General features: G+C 26.1%; 1 protein-coding gene across 3 annotated transcripts in view; it reads right to left on the bottom strand.

The window, feature by feature from the left end:
- The window catches only part of LOC112594873 (zwei Ig domain protein zig-8-like), a 234466-nt gene that overhangs the window by 44845 nt on the left and 166257 nt on the right, over positions 1-23364 (bottom strand). For all 3 annotated transcript variants that reach the window (XM_025339886.1, XM_025339884.1, XM_025339885.1), the window contains one exon: positions 6806-6966. In XM_025339886.1, coding sequence (XP_025195671.1) covers positions 6806-6966 — 161 coding nt within the window. The remainder of the gene's footprint in view (positions 1-6805; positions 6967-23364) is intronic.

Consider the following 23364-nt stretch of genomic DNA (forward strand, 5'->3'; position numbering starts at 1 on the left):
CAACGTATTTGTGCGATCGGTATTGATACACGTCGAATGCTATTATTTGTCTTGTGCGGTTGAATATTGCGTCTGGCAGGCGATCTTATTGTGGCTAGTAAATATAAGCTTCGAAGACAAAACACGTACAACGGATAAAACGACCCTGTTACTTATAGCACATGTTTGTTCTCCATTGGCCATCTGACTATAAATTGAAAATAATATAAGATAGCACCAGTGTTTTGTGGGAAAATTTATCACTTTAGAACAATATATTTTCATTAGGTGAAGAATACATGTAAAAAATATATATATATATATAATAAAATGTATGACTGTTTTGGTGTTAAAAAATGCACTAACACACATTCTTTAGAATGAAAAAAAAAAATAATAATAATAATAATTTACTAAACGTTAGGTTAATATAAGTCTTTATGAGAATAAAACATTAATACTAGTGCATACTATATATATATTTATGCATTTCATTGTAGCAATAAAGACTTATAAGTTATTACAGTATAATAATCCTGTAGGTTCTATTTATTTTATTCTTATTCTCAAAAAAAAAAAAAAAAAATAAACGATTATTTAGCATTTTCTTTTCACATATTTTATAACTTTATTATATATTTCGTACCTATGCTCATTTTGAATACGTAATAATAATCATAAATTGTCTTTGTTATCGAGTAGTATAAAGGACTATTATATAAATTAATGAATCGTGACTTAGTAATGTAATAGTTTTATCATGGAATGTCGAAAAATGATTATTCGGAGTTTTACATAGAGCAATAATTTGTCTCGGCGATTGTATTGCTTAGTTTTTCTTAACACAGAAAACGACAAATTTCGATCATTATAACCTAAATGTAAGCGTATGATAGCATCCACATAAATCTCCTTCTTAAACATCTCTTTTCTGTTTGAATAATTAAATATTTACATCCGTCAATTAACATTACCTGCACGTTTTAAAGTTACGGCGTTCAGTTTTTATAAATTATTTTAAAACTGAGATAACATTATAGTAAGTAATATCACGTGACAGAATAATTCGTTATTTATACGTATTCTACAATGGATCTTTTTTTTTTTTTTAGTTTGATGATTTGTAATTTACAATTTAAATAATCTCAAAGCGTAATTTAAACATACATTTCTAATGCGCTAGGTACACGTTTTTGTACAGCTACATCATTACTGAAAAGAGTATGATCGCTATCTTTACATAAAACGTCACAAAGTATATAATGCACAAAGCTCAGAAGGATGTGTAATGTGTATTTATGGAGAATCTCTTAAAGGTAAACATTAATTTTCTGGAAAAGTATCAACGTTCGTTGTATATAATTTGTGAATTAGACCAAAGCCCTAATAAAAATCAAACAGAAAAATTTCCTTCTTGTGAACTGTTTAAAATGTTAAGAGTTCTTAATATTAAAAATTTAAGCAAAACAAGCAATAAGATTTATTTACAAAAATAATTTTTTAATACTAAAAATCAAAATTATAACTTAATAAAAATAAATCTTGTAATATTATTGGTTAGTAGCACAAAAACTTGAACGTACTTCTTACAAATTGATTTAAGATTCCAAAAGGTGATTCTAAAAGAATTACTAATTTGTATAAATTATTCACACTTCAAATATCTATTTTTTTCACATAATTTTGTCAATAATAAGTAACATTAAAAAAAAAAAATAGTTATATTTTTTTTATCGTTATAATATTTTTAATGAAATCTTATTTTATTTTATTTCATGTAAACATACAGTTATTCAACTAAAATTAAAAATAATATTCAATGTAAATAATTTAATAAACTATATTTATAGTTAAATTAATCTATATTATAAGCTAAAATTATTTTTATCAATATTCAATTTTAAAAACTTACAGATAAAATTTTAAACGAGTAACTAATTAATAAAAAGCATTTATCTAATCAAAAGCGGAAAATTAAACTAACTTTTTGCGAAGTATTCCTATACTATCCCGAACTTCTCATAAAAATTGTAAATACTTTTAACTAATTAATTACATGTAAAAATGCAATGTTTATACATTTAAATTCTCAAAAAAATATTCTGTTTCAGAATATAAGATTAAAATGTAAGCTATTATTAAATAAGTCAATAGCTTAAATATATTATAATAAAAAAACATCATAGGTATATGTTTAAACTCTTTAGTGTGTTTTTTTGCTAAAAACCTACGTTTCATCAAGAATTAAAAATAAAATATGAATTTTTTCCTAATGGTTGTGTATTAAATATTTAAATAATAAATTATTATTACAAATTTCCAATACATTTTATTAAAACGACAATAAATTAGTGCATTTTAGATTAGTATAATAATAAACAAAACGTGTAAAAGTTGATAATAGATACAGGAAAAAAACACAAATTATTAAAAAATCAATACAATCATCGCTCCGCTCAGAATTCAAAATTACTAACCTTAAGACGTATGAAATACGTATAGTAAATCAATTTTAAGGTGTAAGATTATGACTGTACCAGCCACGATAAACTAAATACAAATTATTACCTAACCTAATGTTTTCATTAGAAACCACAAAATGATTTTACGGTATTCAGATATATTTCAACAAGAATAGAAGAAATTCAAAGTTTGAGCGTTGGACAGACTTTACGTACAAGTTCTATTTATTATCACTATTATCTCAAAACACACACACACACACACACATAAATACGAGGTGAATCTTAGCACTCAATAAGTCTATATTTGGGGGCGTTAATTTATAATTAACGTATTTTTGCTGGTATCTTAGGTTTATTTCGTGAAATATCAGAGTATAAGATTTTTTAATCGCCATTTTTGATCTAACGTAAGTGTTAAAAAAAAAAAAAAAAGTGCTTTATTCAGAAAAATAGTTTATTATTGTTTAAATTGCCCTTTACATTATTTAGAGGCGTACGAAGAATTATAATCGGCAGTATTATGTACTGATACAATGGCGTATTTAAAAGTTTAAAACCATTATAAGTTTATAACTGCAATTCATTGATCAATCAATATATTTTGCCGGTAGTGAATAATACAGAAGTTATATCCACAAGAAAGGTTTTAACACGTTATCGACTTCTGAATTAAGATATTTATATTTATTAATCAATGAGAATGTGTCGTGGTAGGCATTTATATTGACTAAAAATGATCGATGCATCCAACAGTAATAAACAATAATAAACTTTAAAACATGCTATCCGTATGTTTCTATGTGCAACACATTTTTTCTACTCGTGTTATATTTGACCACGAATGGCACTTACTTTTTTATGTATACATATGTAGTTTGAAATAAATTGAGCGTAAATACTAAATGGTACATAAAAGGTGGTGGCCGCCAGTGTGCTGACCGCATCGGTGTTGAAACCCTCGAAACATAGATTCCACAGTTTTTTATTCAATGTGGTGCAACTGTGGCAGAACGGGATTGTGGCTCTTTGTTGTACGTTTTTTTTTTTTTTTAAAATGATCATAAAAACAATTTCACAAGACATTTTTCTTTTGCTGATGGGAGGATTATGACTACTATCCAGTTTGTGTTCTGCACAATAACTCGAACAAATGGTACATCGTATCACCATGGAATATCATAATATTATAATACTATAGTTGTGCTCAGGGAAATTAGTCGCATGCCGTTGTCTATCGTTTGTGTACGAAAATAAAATTTCAACGCACACTGTAACTGTTTATTGCAAATCGTAATAATATTATGTTGAATATTTGAACAACGCAATATTATTTCCTCCCCATTTCCTATTGACTCTGGTATTTGTCAATCTATGAACTTGGCGAGTAAATTATGTTTATTTACTATTGTTATATTGCTATAATATTAATCAAATATTTCAATTATTATTAAACTTTTCCAAAAACCACGTTTGCGATTACATTAGGAAATACTTTGATCCAATCCATTTGTAGTTTCAATTTTTTTTTGCTTTTTAATATTCCAATTTTACTTATTTGGATTTGTATGCTAGATAAAAATAATTTGCCATTATAGATTTTATTCATTAAAATATTTTTTTAATTTATTTTTTTTAATTGTTCACAAGCGTAATAGGAATATTTTAATAATATGTAATGAGGTGCATAAAATCCGTAAAAACTAATAACTAACCACATTTGAATATAATATAGAGTAATTTAAAAACTTAGTATTATTTTTTGATTTAGTGTATTTTTTTTTTTTTTAAGATCGAGAAATAAATGTATTTAAAATGCATTTAATTTAAAATAATTAATTGTACATTGGAAATGCATTAGTTTCAATTATAAATTAATTTTATTCATTACTTTAAACATAAAAGTAAACACAATTACTTAAATACACATGTTTTAATATTGTAATTTTAATATTTCTGAGTATGAAATCATACACAAATATTTGAATATTCATAAGCCTAGTATATAGGTATATTGCCAAAAAAAAAAAATAAGTATGATAAAAAAAAAAATGGAATAAATATTTTTTAAATAATATGATAATACAGTATATACTTTTAATATATAAATCTGATTATGAAATTATAATCATTTTTAAATTAGTATACAATATAAACAATGACATCAAATCAATTTAATCAAAATTTACCTACTTCTATTGATATGATAATTTTTTAATGACAAATGATATATTTCTATAATTTGAATTCATTGAAGAAATAAAATGAATACGTAGAAAAAAAAAAGTAATTATACGATATTAATTATTGCAAAATAATAAATAAATATTTATTAATTCCTGTAAAATTGTTGATTCACGTATTTACATAATAAAATTTAATTTATATAGGTTACTCCATGTTAAATATTTACACTTAATGAAATAGTTTTAAGTCCATTGCGCTTTTTACCATATTATTACCTCTAAGTCCCAAATATATTCCATTATATTTACCGTTACTACTTCTAAATTTTAGTAACGTTATAGAAACATAGAATATTCGTTTTTTAAATTGTTACTTTGTATACAATATGATTAAACAGCACAATTATTGACTACCTACTAGTTTATAGTGTTTATAGGTATCTATAACTTGAATACTCATAATGTTATATAATTTATTTACTTTCGTGATTTCAAATAGCTTTAACGGCATATTATTTGTAAATAATAGTTTAACAAAAGATATTTAACCTTGATATTAAATAATCAAACAGAAAAGTTCATCATTTCAGTATATCATTTAGAATAATATAAATTCAACTATAGTTTACTTAAAACTTATCACTGTAAAAAATATACTTTTTAAATAACTTTCAGTAGTTATATGTGATATTATTAATAAAATAATAATAATAACAATAATAATAATAATAATAATATATTTACATTAAATAAATTAGTTAATATTGGATTAAGAAGTTGCACAAATTAAAATTTACGTATTTTATAGATTGTTAATTTGGTTTATTGTATGGTCTTACAGTATGCTATTTTAACCTAAAATATGTAGAACTTAGATGAAAAGTAATTGTTATTTTTATAGTGGTATTTAACTTTTTAACAGTTTAATTTTTTTATCGACATCAATAATTATAAGCAAAATCGTTTTTATCCAACGGCAACACCTGGTCACTACAAAAAGACAAAATTACTGGTCACAACCATAATAACGTTCATGAACGATTTGAAACAGATGTTTCCATATCACATAAAAAAATAAAATAATAACTATAAGACGGTTATATTTTATAAAGTTTTCAATTATCCAACTCCAATGCTTTAAGTTGCTTGAAATTTAAAAAATATAATTGTTTCTTCTTAGAATAAAAATATATGATATGAACATAACCGCTTTGCAGTTGTTTTTATTATCATTGTGGCGTACTTTAATTTAATTTAAAAATAAATTAATACAAATATATGATTTAAGTTGTCAAAAAGTTATATTATATAAGATTATGCAGACATACATTATGTAGGTAATTATATTCAGTTAAAAATCTAACCTATCTGTATAAATGCCTGAAGATTTTACCATGAAATTAAACAGGATTAAAAAATTATGGAAAAAATATTATTTATTGTAAAGTAATATTAAAGTTACAGAAGTCGATTTATTCGTTGAAAAATCTAATCTTATGAAATACTAATTAGTTATCTTTGTTTTTTATATCAACTATTGTATCCGATTAACAATTAAATTTACATAGTCGAAATGGTCGTTACTAAAACGTCTTATTTAAATGTTTATAAAAATCACATAAAGATTATAATTGGATTTAAAATTTTTTTTTTATCAAACTTTAATACTTAAAAAAAATAAGTATAATATACCAGATGTTGAAAGATATAAAATACACAGTAAATTCAGAAACAATCGCTACAGATGTTTTTAGAAAAATTTTATTGTCCTCGCAATTTCAAAACAGTTTCAACAAGTATAAATTGTTGCTTGGATATAAAATAAAATGTTTTATTTTTTATTTTATTACATTCGTATTGTTAATTATTTCTATACTACTATTACCACTACTACTACTATTACTAAAAAAAAAAATCTAGCTTCGTAGTTAATTTTAGTATTGTAAGTTTTCATCGCTATTGCAAACGGTTTCTATATTATAGTTTGAGCTTGATACAAAATAAATATTTAAACGAGAAAGTATATGCTTTCCGTAATAATTGATTGTTAAAATATTATAATATTATTACAATGTCGCTATGCCCTTCTACTTAAAACACACTAAAGGGATTTCGTCGATCGCTTTAGACGATTCTTGGTAAATATTATTTAGAGATATTCGAGTATCAAATACTTACGGTTCGATTGCCCAAGTTCTTGACTCTGCAATGTAAGTACGCGGTTCTACCAACTAACCCAGTCACGTTATTTGGCACAGTTTTATCGAACACTGGGCCAATAATTGGTGGAGGGATATCCTGTAGAAATTCCTGCAAGAACTTTCTTGAAGCAGTGGTATCTGTAAACAGACAAAAATATAAGTTAATAACAATTATTATCATTGTTGTAATGATAATTATTTATTTATTATTATTTTTAATTTTCTTGAAATATATGGGGCATCACTAATTATTAAGCGATCGACCATGATCAAAATAAACGAACTGCCAAAGATATTTACAACAAAACCTTCTAGAATTTGACAGGCTAAGCTAACGTAATTTTGTTAAGTGTAAGGTATAATTGTATTTTATTGTTTTCTTTATTTGTATTAACGTTTTTTCAATTTTTTAGACGTAAAAATAATTTATTGCTCCAGAAATGAAAAATTCTAAAAACTTGGCGTGTAATTTGTTGTCTTTTTTCGGACAGTAGTGAATCAAGTATTTCCATCGTACGTGAATATATTATAAGAAAAAAAAATACAATTTTATAAAATATATAAATTAGTTAATATCTGTTAGATATGTGTTCATTATTTTTGAAATAGTTTTTGTAAATGAACAATATAAGAACTAAACTCTGTAAATATTTTTAAACATAATATTGTAATATTGTTTGGAAGGATCACATAATATCGACAGTGTACACAATGAAAATGAGGTAATAAAGTTTTTTCTAGTCTATAAAAAAAATGTAATTTTTCTGCCAATTTATAGATAAAATATTTGGTATTATAAAAACATAGATAAAATCACTAAAACGGTCTGCGATATGTTATTATTATCGTACTACAGTAAAATATCGATCAAGTAATTCATATTAACTTTTGTTCTATTTACTCATATTATTATAATAAATTTAGTGACGATTAAGATGTATTATTATCCACAATATATGTTAATAGTTTCTATAAAAAAAAAAAAAAATTGGTCAAATTGCTTATTTTTCTCCTCAAAATTAATAGTTTACTTAGTTTGATCTTAAGATCAATTTAAAAACTGATTATAGCTGTGTAGGATATAATAACGTTAAATGTAGCATGTCAGAAACATTTTGCGTTTTTATTATTAAAAAACTAAAATTATAAAATGGAAATTATGATCAGTAAACGTGAAAATAATATGATGCTATTGTATTTAATTCTGTATTTATAAACGTATTAAAACACTTAGAACTAATGCATCGCGAAGGCGTTGCTTATACATGTACAATTTTTCCGCTTTACTTTACATAAACGACAAAATGGTTATATTTTTCGTCCGACATTATTCGCTCGAAATCGATAACCGTCTTGTAATATTAACTTAATATCTATATTATTATATAATTTATACATCAGACAATAAGTTGTGATTAACCAGCGGATAGGGATGTTGTAAAAAAAAAAAAATAAAAAAAATAGCTGATACGTTGTTAAGGTGACGGAAACCTATAGGAACTTCAGTTACGTCGAGACGCCCGGTAGTCCGGAACCGAACTCGACCGAGTTCTATACCTATACGGTACTTGTCTATACGTGTAACGAGATTTACCAAACCGGGACGGCCAGCGCGATGCGAACGGAATTCATAATCGCGTATTGGGCACCGAAAAGTTCTACTCGACGCGACAAACGCTAGCTTATATATACATGCAGCAAAGTTGATAATTCCATTAATTTTTGACGCAGAAGTTATCTCGCCGCGTGTACGTTGAATATTAAAAAGAGATGGCCCACGGCTCGGTGCACCTTTTACTTATTACTTATATATTATCATTAACATCATTATTATTATTATTATTATTATTATTGTATAATTATGGTTTATATATATATGTGTGTGTGTGTGTGTGTGTAAGGGGTTTGTGGTAAAAGGGTAATGGTAAGAGATTGTGTTGTCGGTGGCGGAGAGGGGGACGTGTGCGTTAATTATTGTTTATTTTGATATGCATACGTCGGCTGTGACTTTCTGTGCGATGTTTTATACAAAACTTTTGCTCGACCCTATTAAAAATTCTTCGTGTGCCACTAAATATTATTTTATTATAATAACATTATAAACATGTAAATTTGCGGCAGTTTAGGGTTAAAGGTGCCTATTAATATACCGATCATCGTCGGTGCCATCGCAGCCGCAGCTGTAACCTCATCTATTATACGCATAATAATAATATACGTCGATAAATAGGTGTTATCACAGCGCGTATAAAATATGATTTATTATAATACCACGGACTTACAGGCGCGATTACGATTTATTCCACGTTGAACTTAAAATTGTTGCCACCGAGTATTATAGCGAACGTTTGAATAGTCACCACTACCGAAAATACATTTTCTACTGACCAATAGTTTGTAAAACCTTTTAAGGTAAGATTCAAAGTGGATAGAAGAATTTATTGGCTTTAAAAATGGCAGCGTGTTTTATTTCAGTCAGTCAGGCGAGCGTGTGTCCATTTTTCGGTTGGAAATAGTTTTTTGAAGTTTCACTGAAAAACTTTTTATATGAAGTCGGTAATAGAGATGGTTTTTACAGTATAATTTTACATGCAAAGAATTTGAAGAAAAATTGTTAAAACAACAACAAAATTGTTGAAATTTAGAGTAGCTAGCTTAAAACAAAATCAATATTAGTTAAATGGTTCATTACTCAGAAAATAGAAAAAAGAATAATAATAATAACCATTATAAAAGGTATTATTTGTGATATTATTTTTTGTCACGTATGGGTCAAATTATATTCTTAGATTTATTGCAAAAAAAAAAAAAAAATATTTTGGATTTAAAATGTTAACAAACGTTAACATATTTTTATAAAAATCCAGTAATATTATTCTAAGTTTTTATTTATTACTTATTACTTATTAACTATTGGTCTAATGTTTTAAAAACACTTTATGTAGTAAATTGAAATTAAATGAATTAATGATATACTATAGCTTTTATTTAATGTGGTGAGTTACTAACAACTTGAAGACTATTGATTTTTGTAATGGAATAATATCTCATTTTATTTTATTTTTACTCAACGTTTGATATTAATAGTAATGTAAAGTAACTATGCTAAACATAGTAAAAAAAAAAACAAATTTAATGAGAAATAGTTTGTTAAAAAAAAGCGATTCAATAAATCAAGACTACTATTTGAAAAAAAGATTAAGTTTAACTATCTATTTTTTATTAATCAAATTTGTGTTATTTAAAATTTAAAAATATTCTTTATTTCAATTTTGCAGGAAAAAAACCGGTGTGTTAAAATACTCAAATACTTTGTTTGGATTTTAAATTCAAATTGAATACATTTCAGTAATTTTATTGTAGTAACTATGCACTTAAATTAATCTATTTTACAGAAATCGAAAACAATTTTGTTTCATGATTACATTATATTATGATACCATTGTTCAAATATCATTGGTAAATTAAAAAAAAAAAAAAAAAAAAATACTTCAGTTTTGAAACGAATAAATAATTTTCCATCAAATGCACAATGGTTTTTTTTATTTATAGCCTATACTATAAAGTATACAAAGCTACGTAAGAATTTGCTAATTCAAACTTTTTTTTGTGTCCATTTATAATGTGTATTAATATAAATTTAATTGAAAGAATCATTTATTGTTTGATTTCACATTTTAATAATTATAAAATAGTTTGAATACTTCACTTTATATATTTTGATCTACAACTTAATATTATGTGTTCAAAATAATTAATGACATTTAAAAGAGAAAGCGAAAAAAAAATTATTTAAATTTGGCTTTTGATAAATTTTATTTATAATTGCTCAACTAGTATATTATGTATTTTCATATTATATGTTTATAAATATGTGTTTAGTATAAAGTTACAACAATGTAAATGTTTTATTAAGAATGACATTATAATATCATGTATTTAACAATAAACGATACATATTTGTCATATTTTAAATATTACCTTTGGGAGCATTGGGAGCATGTAACTGTTATAAGTGATTGTGTATTTTTTATTCGTTCTATCGAACTATTAATTTCGTACAAAAAATAAATGATACGGAATTCAACTAGTATCCCGTATTCCGAGCTGTTAAACTAGATAATATGTTTGGTACACCTGTGGATGTTAGAATTAGAAAATTTAGTTTTCAATATCCCTTATATTCCTTAAAAAAAAAAAAAAAAAAATGTTTAATAAAATTGAGTAGAGGACAAGCGTAGCATAATAATATTTATAAACGACATTTCCCAAAGGTTTTTTATAATATGGCCAAGTTTTTGATTTTTGTAGTACGGAAATATATAGCCAAAATTTGCGTGATCTTCAGAGTATTATAATAGTCATACGTAATTTAATCATTTCGTGAATGAGTATCATGCAGTTTTGTTAGTTTATACATTTGTCTTCTCTGCTATATTAGTTCAACAGACTATGAATGTTTGCATCAACAATTGGTCAAAAACAAACTCGAAAGCGTCGCATCGTAATATTATACAAGATAATATATAATAATTTATAGTACGTCCAATTAAATGACAATTGCAGATGATGATCATCATTACAACTATAATATGAAATTTCAACATAAATGACTTAACGTATTAATACCAGACATTTTAACGTGACTAAATGTCTGAAACTCAACTGTAGTGGAAGTGATAGTGATGTAAAGTGAAATAAATGTTATATATAATAACCGATGTTATATAATATGCAATGGCGAGTGAAGACGTGAATTATTAAATAAGTTATACACTTGGTATTAAACGTAATTATAATAAACATAGTTATTGTTACATGTAAAAGTTTTGACGTTTGACAAGGTATTGGAAACTTTTAAAGATGCTCTAGTTCTATAATACCTACTATGACAATGATCTATAGATCATTTAACAAAGTATTTTTTGTATTAGTTATCATAATGATTGTCACTTAGTTACAATATAATTTAATGGATAGGACTGTCGGATATTTTATGTAAACTCTCCGAAACTGGTCATTTAAACTTAGTGCACGCATAACAATTTTATTGGTTGAGGTAATTTAGTCACTGTGAAATGTATTATGTTTGTGGGTTATTTAGGTACGATAAGTTGATATCTGAAAATGTTATCGACTTGTAATCGCCAATAGATATATTAGTCACATCTGCAGTGCGGCTGAATGAGGCTTAGATATAGGCAATGAGGTAATTACATATTATTCCCGTGGAGGTGCTTCAATCCTTTGGCTTAAGGACTTAAACTCACTTATCCCAGTTCCTTACAATAACTGCGCCTATGTCAGAAACTTGTCAATATTAAATAATTATATATCATAAAACATTTATAACATTTTTTTAATTTTTTTATCATATAATATGATTGAATATTTTTATTTAAAATCAAACAGCTTAAAAACTATCAGTAATAATAATTTTAATATTTACTAAAAAGTATTGAAATATATAAACGTACAACAATAATTTTATTGATGAATGTTTAAATTTTAAATTTAAAATAAAAATATTTGTTATATTTTATTCATTATTACATCAATTTAAGTAAAAATTATTAGAAATTATTTTTAATAAAAACACTATACTAAGTTTGCTCTTTTTTGTTTTTACTTATAATCTTATATTTAAATAAACTTTTAAAATTTTACCGTTCTGATTATTTTTGAAAATCACGAAAATTTTTGATTGGAAGTTCTCTATTAGGAGAAAAAAAAATATGTCTTAATTTGATTTGTTAATTGATAAAAAAATGAAATATTATACGCGAGTACCTTTTTATACATTTATAAACTTTTGATTGATCAAATAATTTACTTACACATTTTAAGAATTATTTGTTGGCTTTAATATTTTACACAATAATGATGATAATGTAACCAAAGCGAAAATAATGATAATGATAAAAAATAAAAATATTTGTTTAAATTGGTGTGAGGTTTGTTGACAGATTTTATGAAAAAATATTGGAATCATTGTATTTTAGGTCTTGTAATATATTATGTTTGTTGAACAGAAAACTTCATTCGAAAGAATAAAATTAGGAATAAAAATATAAATTCAGTTTCCTTCTATCTTGAATATTTAAGTCCATCACTTTAAATTGTATGTAAAGTGTGTCCCATATCAACCTTTTTCGTGTTTGAGAAAATCGAATGGTTCACCTAAGACATTGCGTAATCCTATTTCGTTAGGTTGTTTTCCCTAATTCCCTCGGGATGGACCGGTCGTTTGGCAAACGTTTATTTTCAATTTTTTTTTCTAAAATTAAATAGGTCATTGGTTTTCTTAGTAGTTGAATTTTTTACTGTGTAGAGTGCATACAACACGCATCCTAAAATGCTCCCGCGAGAAAGATTGGATGCAAATTCGATATAGTGTAATCAGTGAGTATAGTGCTTGTATTTACCGATGAACTGTTTTGTTGAAGAGTGACTAGGTAAATTCTATCGAGATTTGTATTCAATGTGCAAAATGTCACGTTGAACCTTATTTAAAGAACTGTTTACTCGGTAAATACAAATTTAATGTAATTATATTCAGTATAACATAAATCAAATATTTATAGAATAGCGTTTTCTATACACTAGAATATGCACATTTACTAAGGCAGATTTTCCAAAAGAAGATTATTTTATATTAACATATTTGACATATAATACTCGTATATTCGTATAGTATACATAATATATATATTTCAAATATTATTATTAAAAAATTGAAACCTAAATCAGATATATGATTTTGTTTTCTTGTTACCTATTTAAAGCAACTAGTTAGCGGCCTGTAAATAATGTGTTGTTTTAATTCTATAGATTCGAAATATAATGTCACATTTATATAATTTATTTCATAAAATATTTTCAAATATTTCATTCTAGTAATATAAACGTATAGTTCTGTTAAGACGATTCGTTTTCTAGTTGTTTCGTTGTAGTGTGTATAAGACAAATAACAAATTAAGTCAGTTACATAATTATTTGACAGATAGGCATTGTGGGATTGAAAAAATGAATTCTGTATTTACCCGAAAACTTGCATAATGTATAGCTTCAGCTTCAGATATACAAATACAATTAACTGAATCTTTAATTTACTTTAAACCCTGATATGCAACAAGCATCAAAAAATAATATTTTACTTTTCGGTATGTTAGCTAAAATTAACATATTTCCAAAGAATATAAATATAAACATGGTATAAGAATAATTGGCGATGCCTTATATTTGTGTATTATAACTTACATCTATTATTTTGTTTACTCGGTTTTTTTTTTAAAATAAAAAATAGTATAAACTTAAATTAATCGGAAATTGAAATAATTATTTTGTTTATTTATTTTCATATCCTTAAAGAAAAATAAAATATTTTTAAGATTTCGTGCAAAGATATTAAAAAGAAACACGTGTTAAACAAATAAGAGTGTAAAAAAAAATAATAATGATAACGATGTGAAAATACATTTATCTTATTTCTTTGACGTGTACTTTTTAATGATATTACATTGTCTGAAATATTAATTGAGAGCTTTTGTTAAAATTGATTTTACCGTATAATGAGTGTTGTCAATGAGTGCTTTGATCATTAAAATATTAATAAGTATAATATGCTTTAAACTATACCATATACACTAAAGTCTAAAACAATCTGGATTGAAAAAAAAATATAAATCAAACTTTTTTTTGTTCATTATAGCACTGTTTGTGGCATCTAAAAATATTTGAAACTGTAGGTTAATAGATAATTCGGTGTAAAATATTTTTTTTATGTTGTTGAATATAGTTTTATATGTCAATAGATAAAAATACATCTAGTTAATAAATTACCTTATCTTAACAATTATTTATTGTTATTAATATTATTCTATTTTTATTTATTTATTTTTTTTTTGTATAATTAAAACTAAACATTTTTACAATTATGGATTATTTATATGCACAAATTAATGTAAAATTAATTGTATTTTATAATATTGAATAAATTTGAACTTTCAAATGAGTTATCAATAAATACATTTAAGGCTAATGATTTTACGAATGAATGTGTTTTAGTAAAAGACATAATTCACGTATGCTCAAATTTAAAGATATATTTATCTTATAGGATAGGAGGTTAGTCACATTGCCATCCCTCCTCTCTGTTACCGCATACAATAAAGATGTGTGTGTCCGTTCAATTATGACGTTTTATCATTATGATTTTAGTAGTTACTATTATTTTTATTATTATTTTGTAGTATCAATATAAAATCAATTGTATTTATTTATCTTAAAATATTAAAGTATTATCATTTGTTTCTTAAATTTATGTGTTTTCATTTTTATTAATAATGGGTTGGCGTAAAAGTAACGCCTCCTACAATATATTTATTTATTTATTAACTATTTAAGTAAACGCTTTGTATTTGAGAGTTTTAGAACCATAAATATTAGTATTATAGCTTTTTTTAACAGCAATGGGAAGGTTAAATGCAGCTACCATTAACTTCTTTATCGTCTAACGTTTAAGTAAGGATGCTTGTATGTGTTATCAGTGACTGAAGAAACATTAGTGTAAGTCACACATTTTTTTTTAGTAGATTAAAGGTTTTTTTATTTGGAGAATAACACTAGAAAAAAAACACTTAGGTTATTGCAATAAGTTCATAAAACAAATTTTGTGACTAGGAAGATATATTAAATACATTTTATATGATTATGTATTATATTATAAATAGATTAACTGAGCATTCAAAATATTTACAGCGATGAATCAAATCATATTTATGTATATTTATAACTGATCAATATACATATTTTAGTTGAGCTTTATACATTTGAAGTGCTATTTGAAAAAAATAAAAATATATATAATATAATATGTGTACAGTTTAGCCATTGAAACTCTAACACTGATTTAATAAATAAATATCGTATAAAGATAGAGATATTATCTTTGCGCGATTATCATCCTTCCACTATATGACACATAAAACCTATGTTTTTAGTGCTGAACAATAAGTAATACAATGAAAATATATTGTGTGCAATAAATCCTTTAAATTTCGGCAATGGTTTGAAACGTACAATTTTGGAACAATATCAATTTATGATATTGGAGCTTAGAAAAAAAAAAATAAAGATCTAAAATAAATAAACATTCTAAGTCTGAATGTGTCACAAAAAGTTTGTCTTGCAATACCAATATATTTTGTACAATATCTAAAGTAACACGCAATTTATAAGTTGTTTGATAAAACCCCAAATACAAAAACATTTTGTACCTATTTACTCAATAACATTATAGAAAAATATGTTTGGAAATTATTTCAGGACTCTATCATCACTCATAAACTGATTAACAATAGAACTTAGTATATTAATATTATGGAAATTATACCTTTTTAATAAAAAAATTACCTCATATTAAATACTATAGATTAATAAACTGTTACTGTTTTTTTTATGATTAAATAAAGATTTATAATATTTTTTTAAAAATTAAAGGAAGTAAAATATCGTAGAGACGTTTTAATTCTTGATGATCCTTTTGTATTCAAGTATAAAAAGTTTTTAAAAATATCAAAAAAGCTTTTAATTAAAAAAAATAACTTTGAAAAGTTCTAAAACCTATTTTAAATTACTTGTTTTCCATCTTTTTTTCTATATTACTTCAAGTTGTTGTGGCTTATTTATTCACGTGACCTAGAAAGTAGGCCATTACAATATATATTAAGAATAATAGTAATATTCTAATTTAATATTTTACTCCAGTGTATGGCCACGTTTATTTTTTTTTATGTTCTTAATGTATTGCGATAATGTGTTGCATTTTATCTTTAAATATGTCTGCATGTTTCAATTCTAACTGGTTAATATTCGCATTTTTTCATTAAAAAAAACTAGGGTTAGGATTTATAAGAATTGGTTTGTTTCATATTAAAATGTTAAATTAAAATTATATAGTACTTACCTATATTCAAAAAAAGTAATAAAAAGTTAGATGCTATACAAAATTGCGTTGACAATTTCAATTTTATAAAATCAGCATTTTTGTCTTTAATGAAAACGTTTTTAAATATAACAAAACGTTATTAATGTATTTGTATAAGTATGACTTGTTAAATTGATTTAAATTACATAATTTAATATTGGTTTCCTTATTAAATATACTTTTGAATAATTTTCACAATATTAGTTAGGAAGTTATTAGTACCTAATAATTTAATTACATAGGTATCAAAGCATATTTTTATAAAACTAAGTATTTCGATTACTATTTTATTTTGTATATTATACAATAAATTCTTTAAATAATAAAATAATTTTATTTACAACTTAAAAATATATAGTTAGATATTTGCTATAACACTTTTTAGATTAATTATTTATAAGATTTGTATTTGTTATCAAACTGTTGAGATGTGTTTTGAATTATTATAGTCATAGCCATATTATTATAGTACTATTAAATTAATGTTTTAGAAAAACTTGGTGCCGATTTAATGGTTAATTTTTTAGTATCTCGTATATAAATGTATTTATTTGTGAATGAGAAAGAATAATATCTGAAATGATTTTTTTTTAATTTCTTATCTAAGCTCATGGTTACTTCACGTTATTTTTTTCAAAGTTTTATTTCACCATGAACCTTTACGCATTAATAATAATATATATATATATTTTTTCATCACCGTAATAATAATTAACGTTAAGAGCTAAACGAAAACTGCTTGGATCCGCCATTGAATTACCACGCTTTTGGCCGCATAATCGCTGTTACGAAAGTAAAAACAAGAAAACTTTAACGATAACTGCTCTACCAACACTTTAGTATTGCACTCGATTTGCCGGCAACGATGGGTTGGAATAGGTATTATCGGTCGTGGCAGTGGAAGGGTGCGCAGTGTGATGAAGTCGTTCAGTAAAATAGGAAAACTTCCGGAAAGAGCACAACAAACAAACTACCATTCAAAAGACAATTGTCATGTAATTACACGGTTGAGAAAAAACGAGCTGATCTTAAATTCACCATCGACACTTGTCTACATGTTGAAGCGCATGGATTTTCGGCGATTGAAAACTGCTGCTTCAGACGGTTAATATATAAATATAATATTATTAAGATTGATGAAAAATATGGTTTAAACTATATAGTTGAAAAAATGAAAATATTACTCGCAGGAGAAAGTTCAGAGTTTGACCATGTATTAAATGACAATACTAACCCCTTGTTTTTGTGTGAACCTATTAATCTAATTTTGGTCTGTCTGTGAACATCTTTCGTTGACAGGCAACTATCAATTTAGAAGTTCTGCGAAATTCATAATTTTATCAATCTATGTCTAGTCTTCAAGTTATCTTCCGCTTTACGCTCTTGTAATTTAATATATATATATAGCGTAATTTTATATCGTTATAATTTAGAGCGATTATTTTTTTATATTCTGTATATAAAATACGTATTATTTCAGGTGTTGACATACATTTTTTAAGATTCCTTAGTCCCTTTGAATAATAATTCCTAGTTGCAAAATTTCACATTTCCAAGTTTGATAGGTTTGTTAAATAACAATTAAAAAAATTAAATATATTTTTGATTTTGAGTTGTTATATAAATATTTTATTTTCATAATTATAAATAGTATATTGTAATAATATGGTATAGAGTGAAAAAAATATTAGAGAACTGAATTTAAAGTTTAAATAATAACCATATAAATATTTCGTTTATCAATTTAACTTTAAGTTTCTTTTATTAAAAAAAAAATAAATAAAATAATACATTCACCACCCTAAATTTTAACTAAATATTCGCTTATTTAACACGCGCTTTGCCTCTTATATTATTGTTTACTAATATCGTATATAAGTGATCGAATACACAAAACAGAACAACCACATTATTATATTGTCAGAGCCTCGTCACCGCTGCATCATTCCTAATCTCACATGTCAGCGGCGTCGCCGTCGGGGATTTCGCGCCCTACGCATAGTAATATGTGAGAGTCGAATGGAAAATAAAACGCTGACGACAGCGCGTCTATCCAAAGGATTACCGCAGAACACACGGCTATTATACAGATTTATATAATATATGTATGTACATGCATACTACACACACACCCGTGACACGGAACATATCATTATTATTATTTTAATAGGTATCTATGCACCCGTGTTATCGACGAAATATTATGTCATAATATGTTTGAACATCGCTATTTATAGCTGTCAGGAGATTCGGGGAATAGTATTGAAGAGAGCGTGAAAGTAAATCATCACCATTCGACCCCTTCAAGAAAAAAAAAAACAATAATATTAATATTAATAATGATTGTATGAGTGTTATTCATCGTTAAATTGTATTAAAAATATGAATATGATAGAATTTAGAATGTAATAGTACACCTAAAACATACACTATGGATGTGAATAAATATTATTATTATAAGTTCATCACTCACGCTATCTAATTATTTCCCTAAAATATACTTATTGTACGCACTGCATATTTTTTTACAAATCGTAAAAGTTTTGTATTTAAAAAAAAAAAAAAAAAGTGCACGAGAAAGTTTAATAATACGAAAGTGTGTGAGTGGCTTCACAAGTTTATAACCTGCATATTTGTGACGGTCGTAAGTTTTTGCCAAGTTTTACCTGTATGACGACGCATATTATACAATACTGATGACGATGATCACCTTGATGATAATAGAAAAAATAATTTTCAGCGTTAATATTACTGTGTTTTAGTATTTCATTTTGTTTCTCCGTCATAATACGCAAAGCTTGCATTGCTTAACAAACCAGCAGCGATTCTATGTAATGTAAAATTAGTATGCGTAAATAATATTAATGTCACGCATGCATTGATACCAAAAATCAGTGTCTCACAGCAGATATCGAACCTAACAAATTTCAATAATATATAATTAGGCGTAATATTATGACAGTGTTAATAATTGATTTGTGTATTCGAGAAATATGTCAATGAAACAACGTTCGTTCGTATACACACGCCGTCATTATGTCTAAAATATTTATTGATCATTAACTCACGATTTGTTATCATATCTTTTAATATTTATAGTATAATGGGACGACATGTAAATATATTTTGATACTTTACAGAAAAAATGATAATTACGCGGTTTCAAAAATTATTTTTAAATTATTATTACAATGTATATATATATAAATAATAAATAAATAAAATACAATTTAAAAATGATCAGAAGATATTTGCACTTAATTTCATGCTAAAATTATAAATAACGTTATTTTACCGTTTGAAATCCGGGTATTTCTATATTAAGGTTATCGATGAACGTAAATTAAAACGATAAATTTATTGAAGATATAATCCAAGAGTTGTTCTACTTATGCATACCTTCTAGTATTATTGTTTTGATTCCAACAAAGTATAATTTTATGCGCATTTATAGTTGCTAATAATAATATGTTTAAATAAATTAGTCTAATGAAAGCGTTAGATCCGTTTGTTGTTTTCGTGAACGTATAAAAATTTTATTTCCTCATAATAATTCCAAATGTTGTAATTCTTTTTGGGTTTTCTGGAATTCTATTGAACGAATATAATACACATGTATTATTTTTAGTGTGCACTAGTGATATGACAGCAAAAAATACAATATTTCAAAATTATTTTAAAATCTTATCAACAGTGAAAAACCACTACATGAAATTATCTCGATTCGGTTATATTATCATTTTTTTTTTTTTAATTTTCTAAATAATTTTCTTTATTTCTCATCTTATAGTAATAAAGTATTCTTTACTAGAAGCGTATCTACAGCAGTTACATTGCAATATTACATTCGTTTACGGTTCTTCTCGGATCATCGACTGTAAAACGGTTAAAACTTAAAAGTAATCCGATAAATGTATCTAATAAACATTATTAGACAACAGTTATGCGCGTTTTTCTAAATAAAAAGTATTTTGAAAATTGCATTAAATCATGCATGTAATTTAAAAATGTTTTTGACTTTTTAAGTAAGTCTAATTTCTTGTACTTTGTACAAAATTGAATTATTTTTATTATGTGAAAATGTTATTAGTATTCTGCTGATTAAAAATATTTGTTTTTTTTTTCAATTACTTAACTCAATTTAGAGTTTTAGGAATTATCGTGATGTAAACAGTAGATACTATAAACACATGTGTTCATGGATTGAAATATCTGCACATGTATTTCACATTTGTGAGAAACGTATCTTCCACTTATATTTATCGACTTTTGAAATTTTATCCAGTAAAATATAATTCGATGCAAATCTTAATCCAGAAATTAGCTTCCTCTTTTTTTCTATTCTGGCATTGGTACTATCGTTGATACAATTTTTCCGGTATTTCAATATGTTATATCATTAATATATTTTTATATACGTTTCAATAAAATAATAATAAAACCTCATAGTTTTTTTTTAAAGGTAATTTAGCTACGTCACTGCATCAGAGTATCACTGGTCCATTTTAAGGTATCTAAAAATGTTAGTATTTTTTTTTTTTTAATGATAATAATAATAATATGCAAAAAGACCAATAATTACAGAGCAACATTTAATATATATATATAAATATATAATTTATCATTGAAAAGCCTTAATTTACAATCTATCTAAAATATGACATGGTAAGAAAATGTTATAAAATTACAATATGAAGTTGGCCTGAATGACTTGAACTGGGAGGGAACAGTTCAGCAACAGTACCTCCTAAACATTTAATATTAAAATCAATATTATTCAAAAATCAAATTGATATTAGACTTTAAGATGATAGGAACTTGAGTATCTACACACTCATTAAGTTTTAACTCGAATCGATGTATAATTTAATTTGATTATTTTGTAGGACACCTATGTTATGTTCACTGTACACATTTTAGAGTAATAGTAGTAGCGAGTCGATTTCAATGGTATCGTGATGGTAAGTTATAGTAATAATGATGACTATTGAACGGTCGACACACTGTGGCCGCGGCTATGATAATATTATCATATCATGGCACAACGCGCCACGGAATTTGCTATGATAATATCATATTAATATTATTACAGTAATAATGGTAATAATAATATAGCATGCACCGTAAGCATATCTTATGCGATGGACGACGCAGACGACGAAATATACGTGCAAGCGACTAATTACTGTACGTGGGGGTATATGGGCGCTCGTGCATCGGACGCGACGGGATTTAGTGCTGAAACTTTCGTCGCGACAGGAGCTGTCGGGTCGGGCCGGTTTCCAAACTGTATTATGTGTAATATGCATACATATACGCGCGGGTACGTATAGACTATGGAGTATTATTATTATCATTATTATTATGTTTACGTAAACGCATACATATATAAACCTACTGTAATATATATATATATATATATACATATATTAAATTATGTATAGCGTCGTGACGGAACGAAACGAGAACGGTCTCGATCCTCTGGGGACTCGCCCGCGCGTGCGACAAGTACGTGTACCTGTATAATATACGCCCATATCTAGAGAGTGTACATGTGTGTTTGCATGTACACAGTCGATTGGTATGTATGTATACACATATATATATATATATATCTGTGCGTGTGTGTGGTATAGATATAGAGCGAAAGAGAAATAGAGAGTGAGAGAGAGAGTGAGTGGGTGGGATGGAAAACGTTAATGCGTGTACGTGCGTATGGTCTAACAATATAATCATCAACTGCGTTTCCGTGTGCGTGTGTTCGGACCGAGCGGCGGCAATCTTGTTTGGGAAAAAAGTGTCACTCTCCGTACGATATAATATACGGAATATAGATGAAACCGTATTTACCGAACGGCGTCTATCCGGCACCCTCCGACCGCTGGAGTAATGTGCTCTACCCTGGAACATCCGTCTTTTCGTCCCCTTCAAAACGGCGGAAAATCACCGGGGCCAGGTCTCTAAATGTGAGGTTATAAATCGACCGAGAACCCGGTTTGCCTGATGTCGTGACCGACTCGTGACGACAAATCTGCAGGACGATTACATTATTGTATATCGCGTCGTTATTACGATTTCGTTCATACTAATCATCCCGTATCTGCGAGACGTTTAACGAAAATATGATATTACGAATAATACCCATCGATGATAGTGGTGACGTCGACACGACGCACGATCCGATAATGACGATAAAACGACACTCTTCAATAGATTTAAATATTTATTTACGAATAGTAAAAACGTTAAAATGAATGCGTTTGTTACAAATATTAGAAGTCATCATTTTCCAATATAATTATGATGAAGATTGTCGACGCGAAGGCGTTTTCCGACCCCAATGAAATACTTCTATAAACAACGCTCTCGTTCGGTGTATCTTGCCCGGATAAATGGACACAATGGATATTGCGTAAGAGTTCTATCGATCCACGTACGGGATTAAGTGTTGGGTTCTCTGTAATCGATGTTGCAGAATGATATTTTGTGTAAATTTCGTAACGTAATCTCATATGTTCATAGATTATTACATTATTCATATGAAACAG

This window comes from Melanaphis sacchari, unplaced genomic scaffold (assembly GCF_002803265.2).
Source record: "Melanaphis sacchari strain LSU unplaced genomic scaffold, SCAv2.0 Contig244_pilon_pilon, whole genome shotgun sequence".
NCBI classification, from domain to species: domain Eukaryota; kingdom Metazoa; phylum Arthropoda; class Insecta; order Hemiptera; family Aphididae; genus Melanaphis; species Melanaphis sacchari.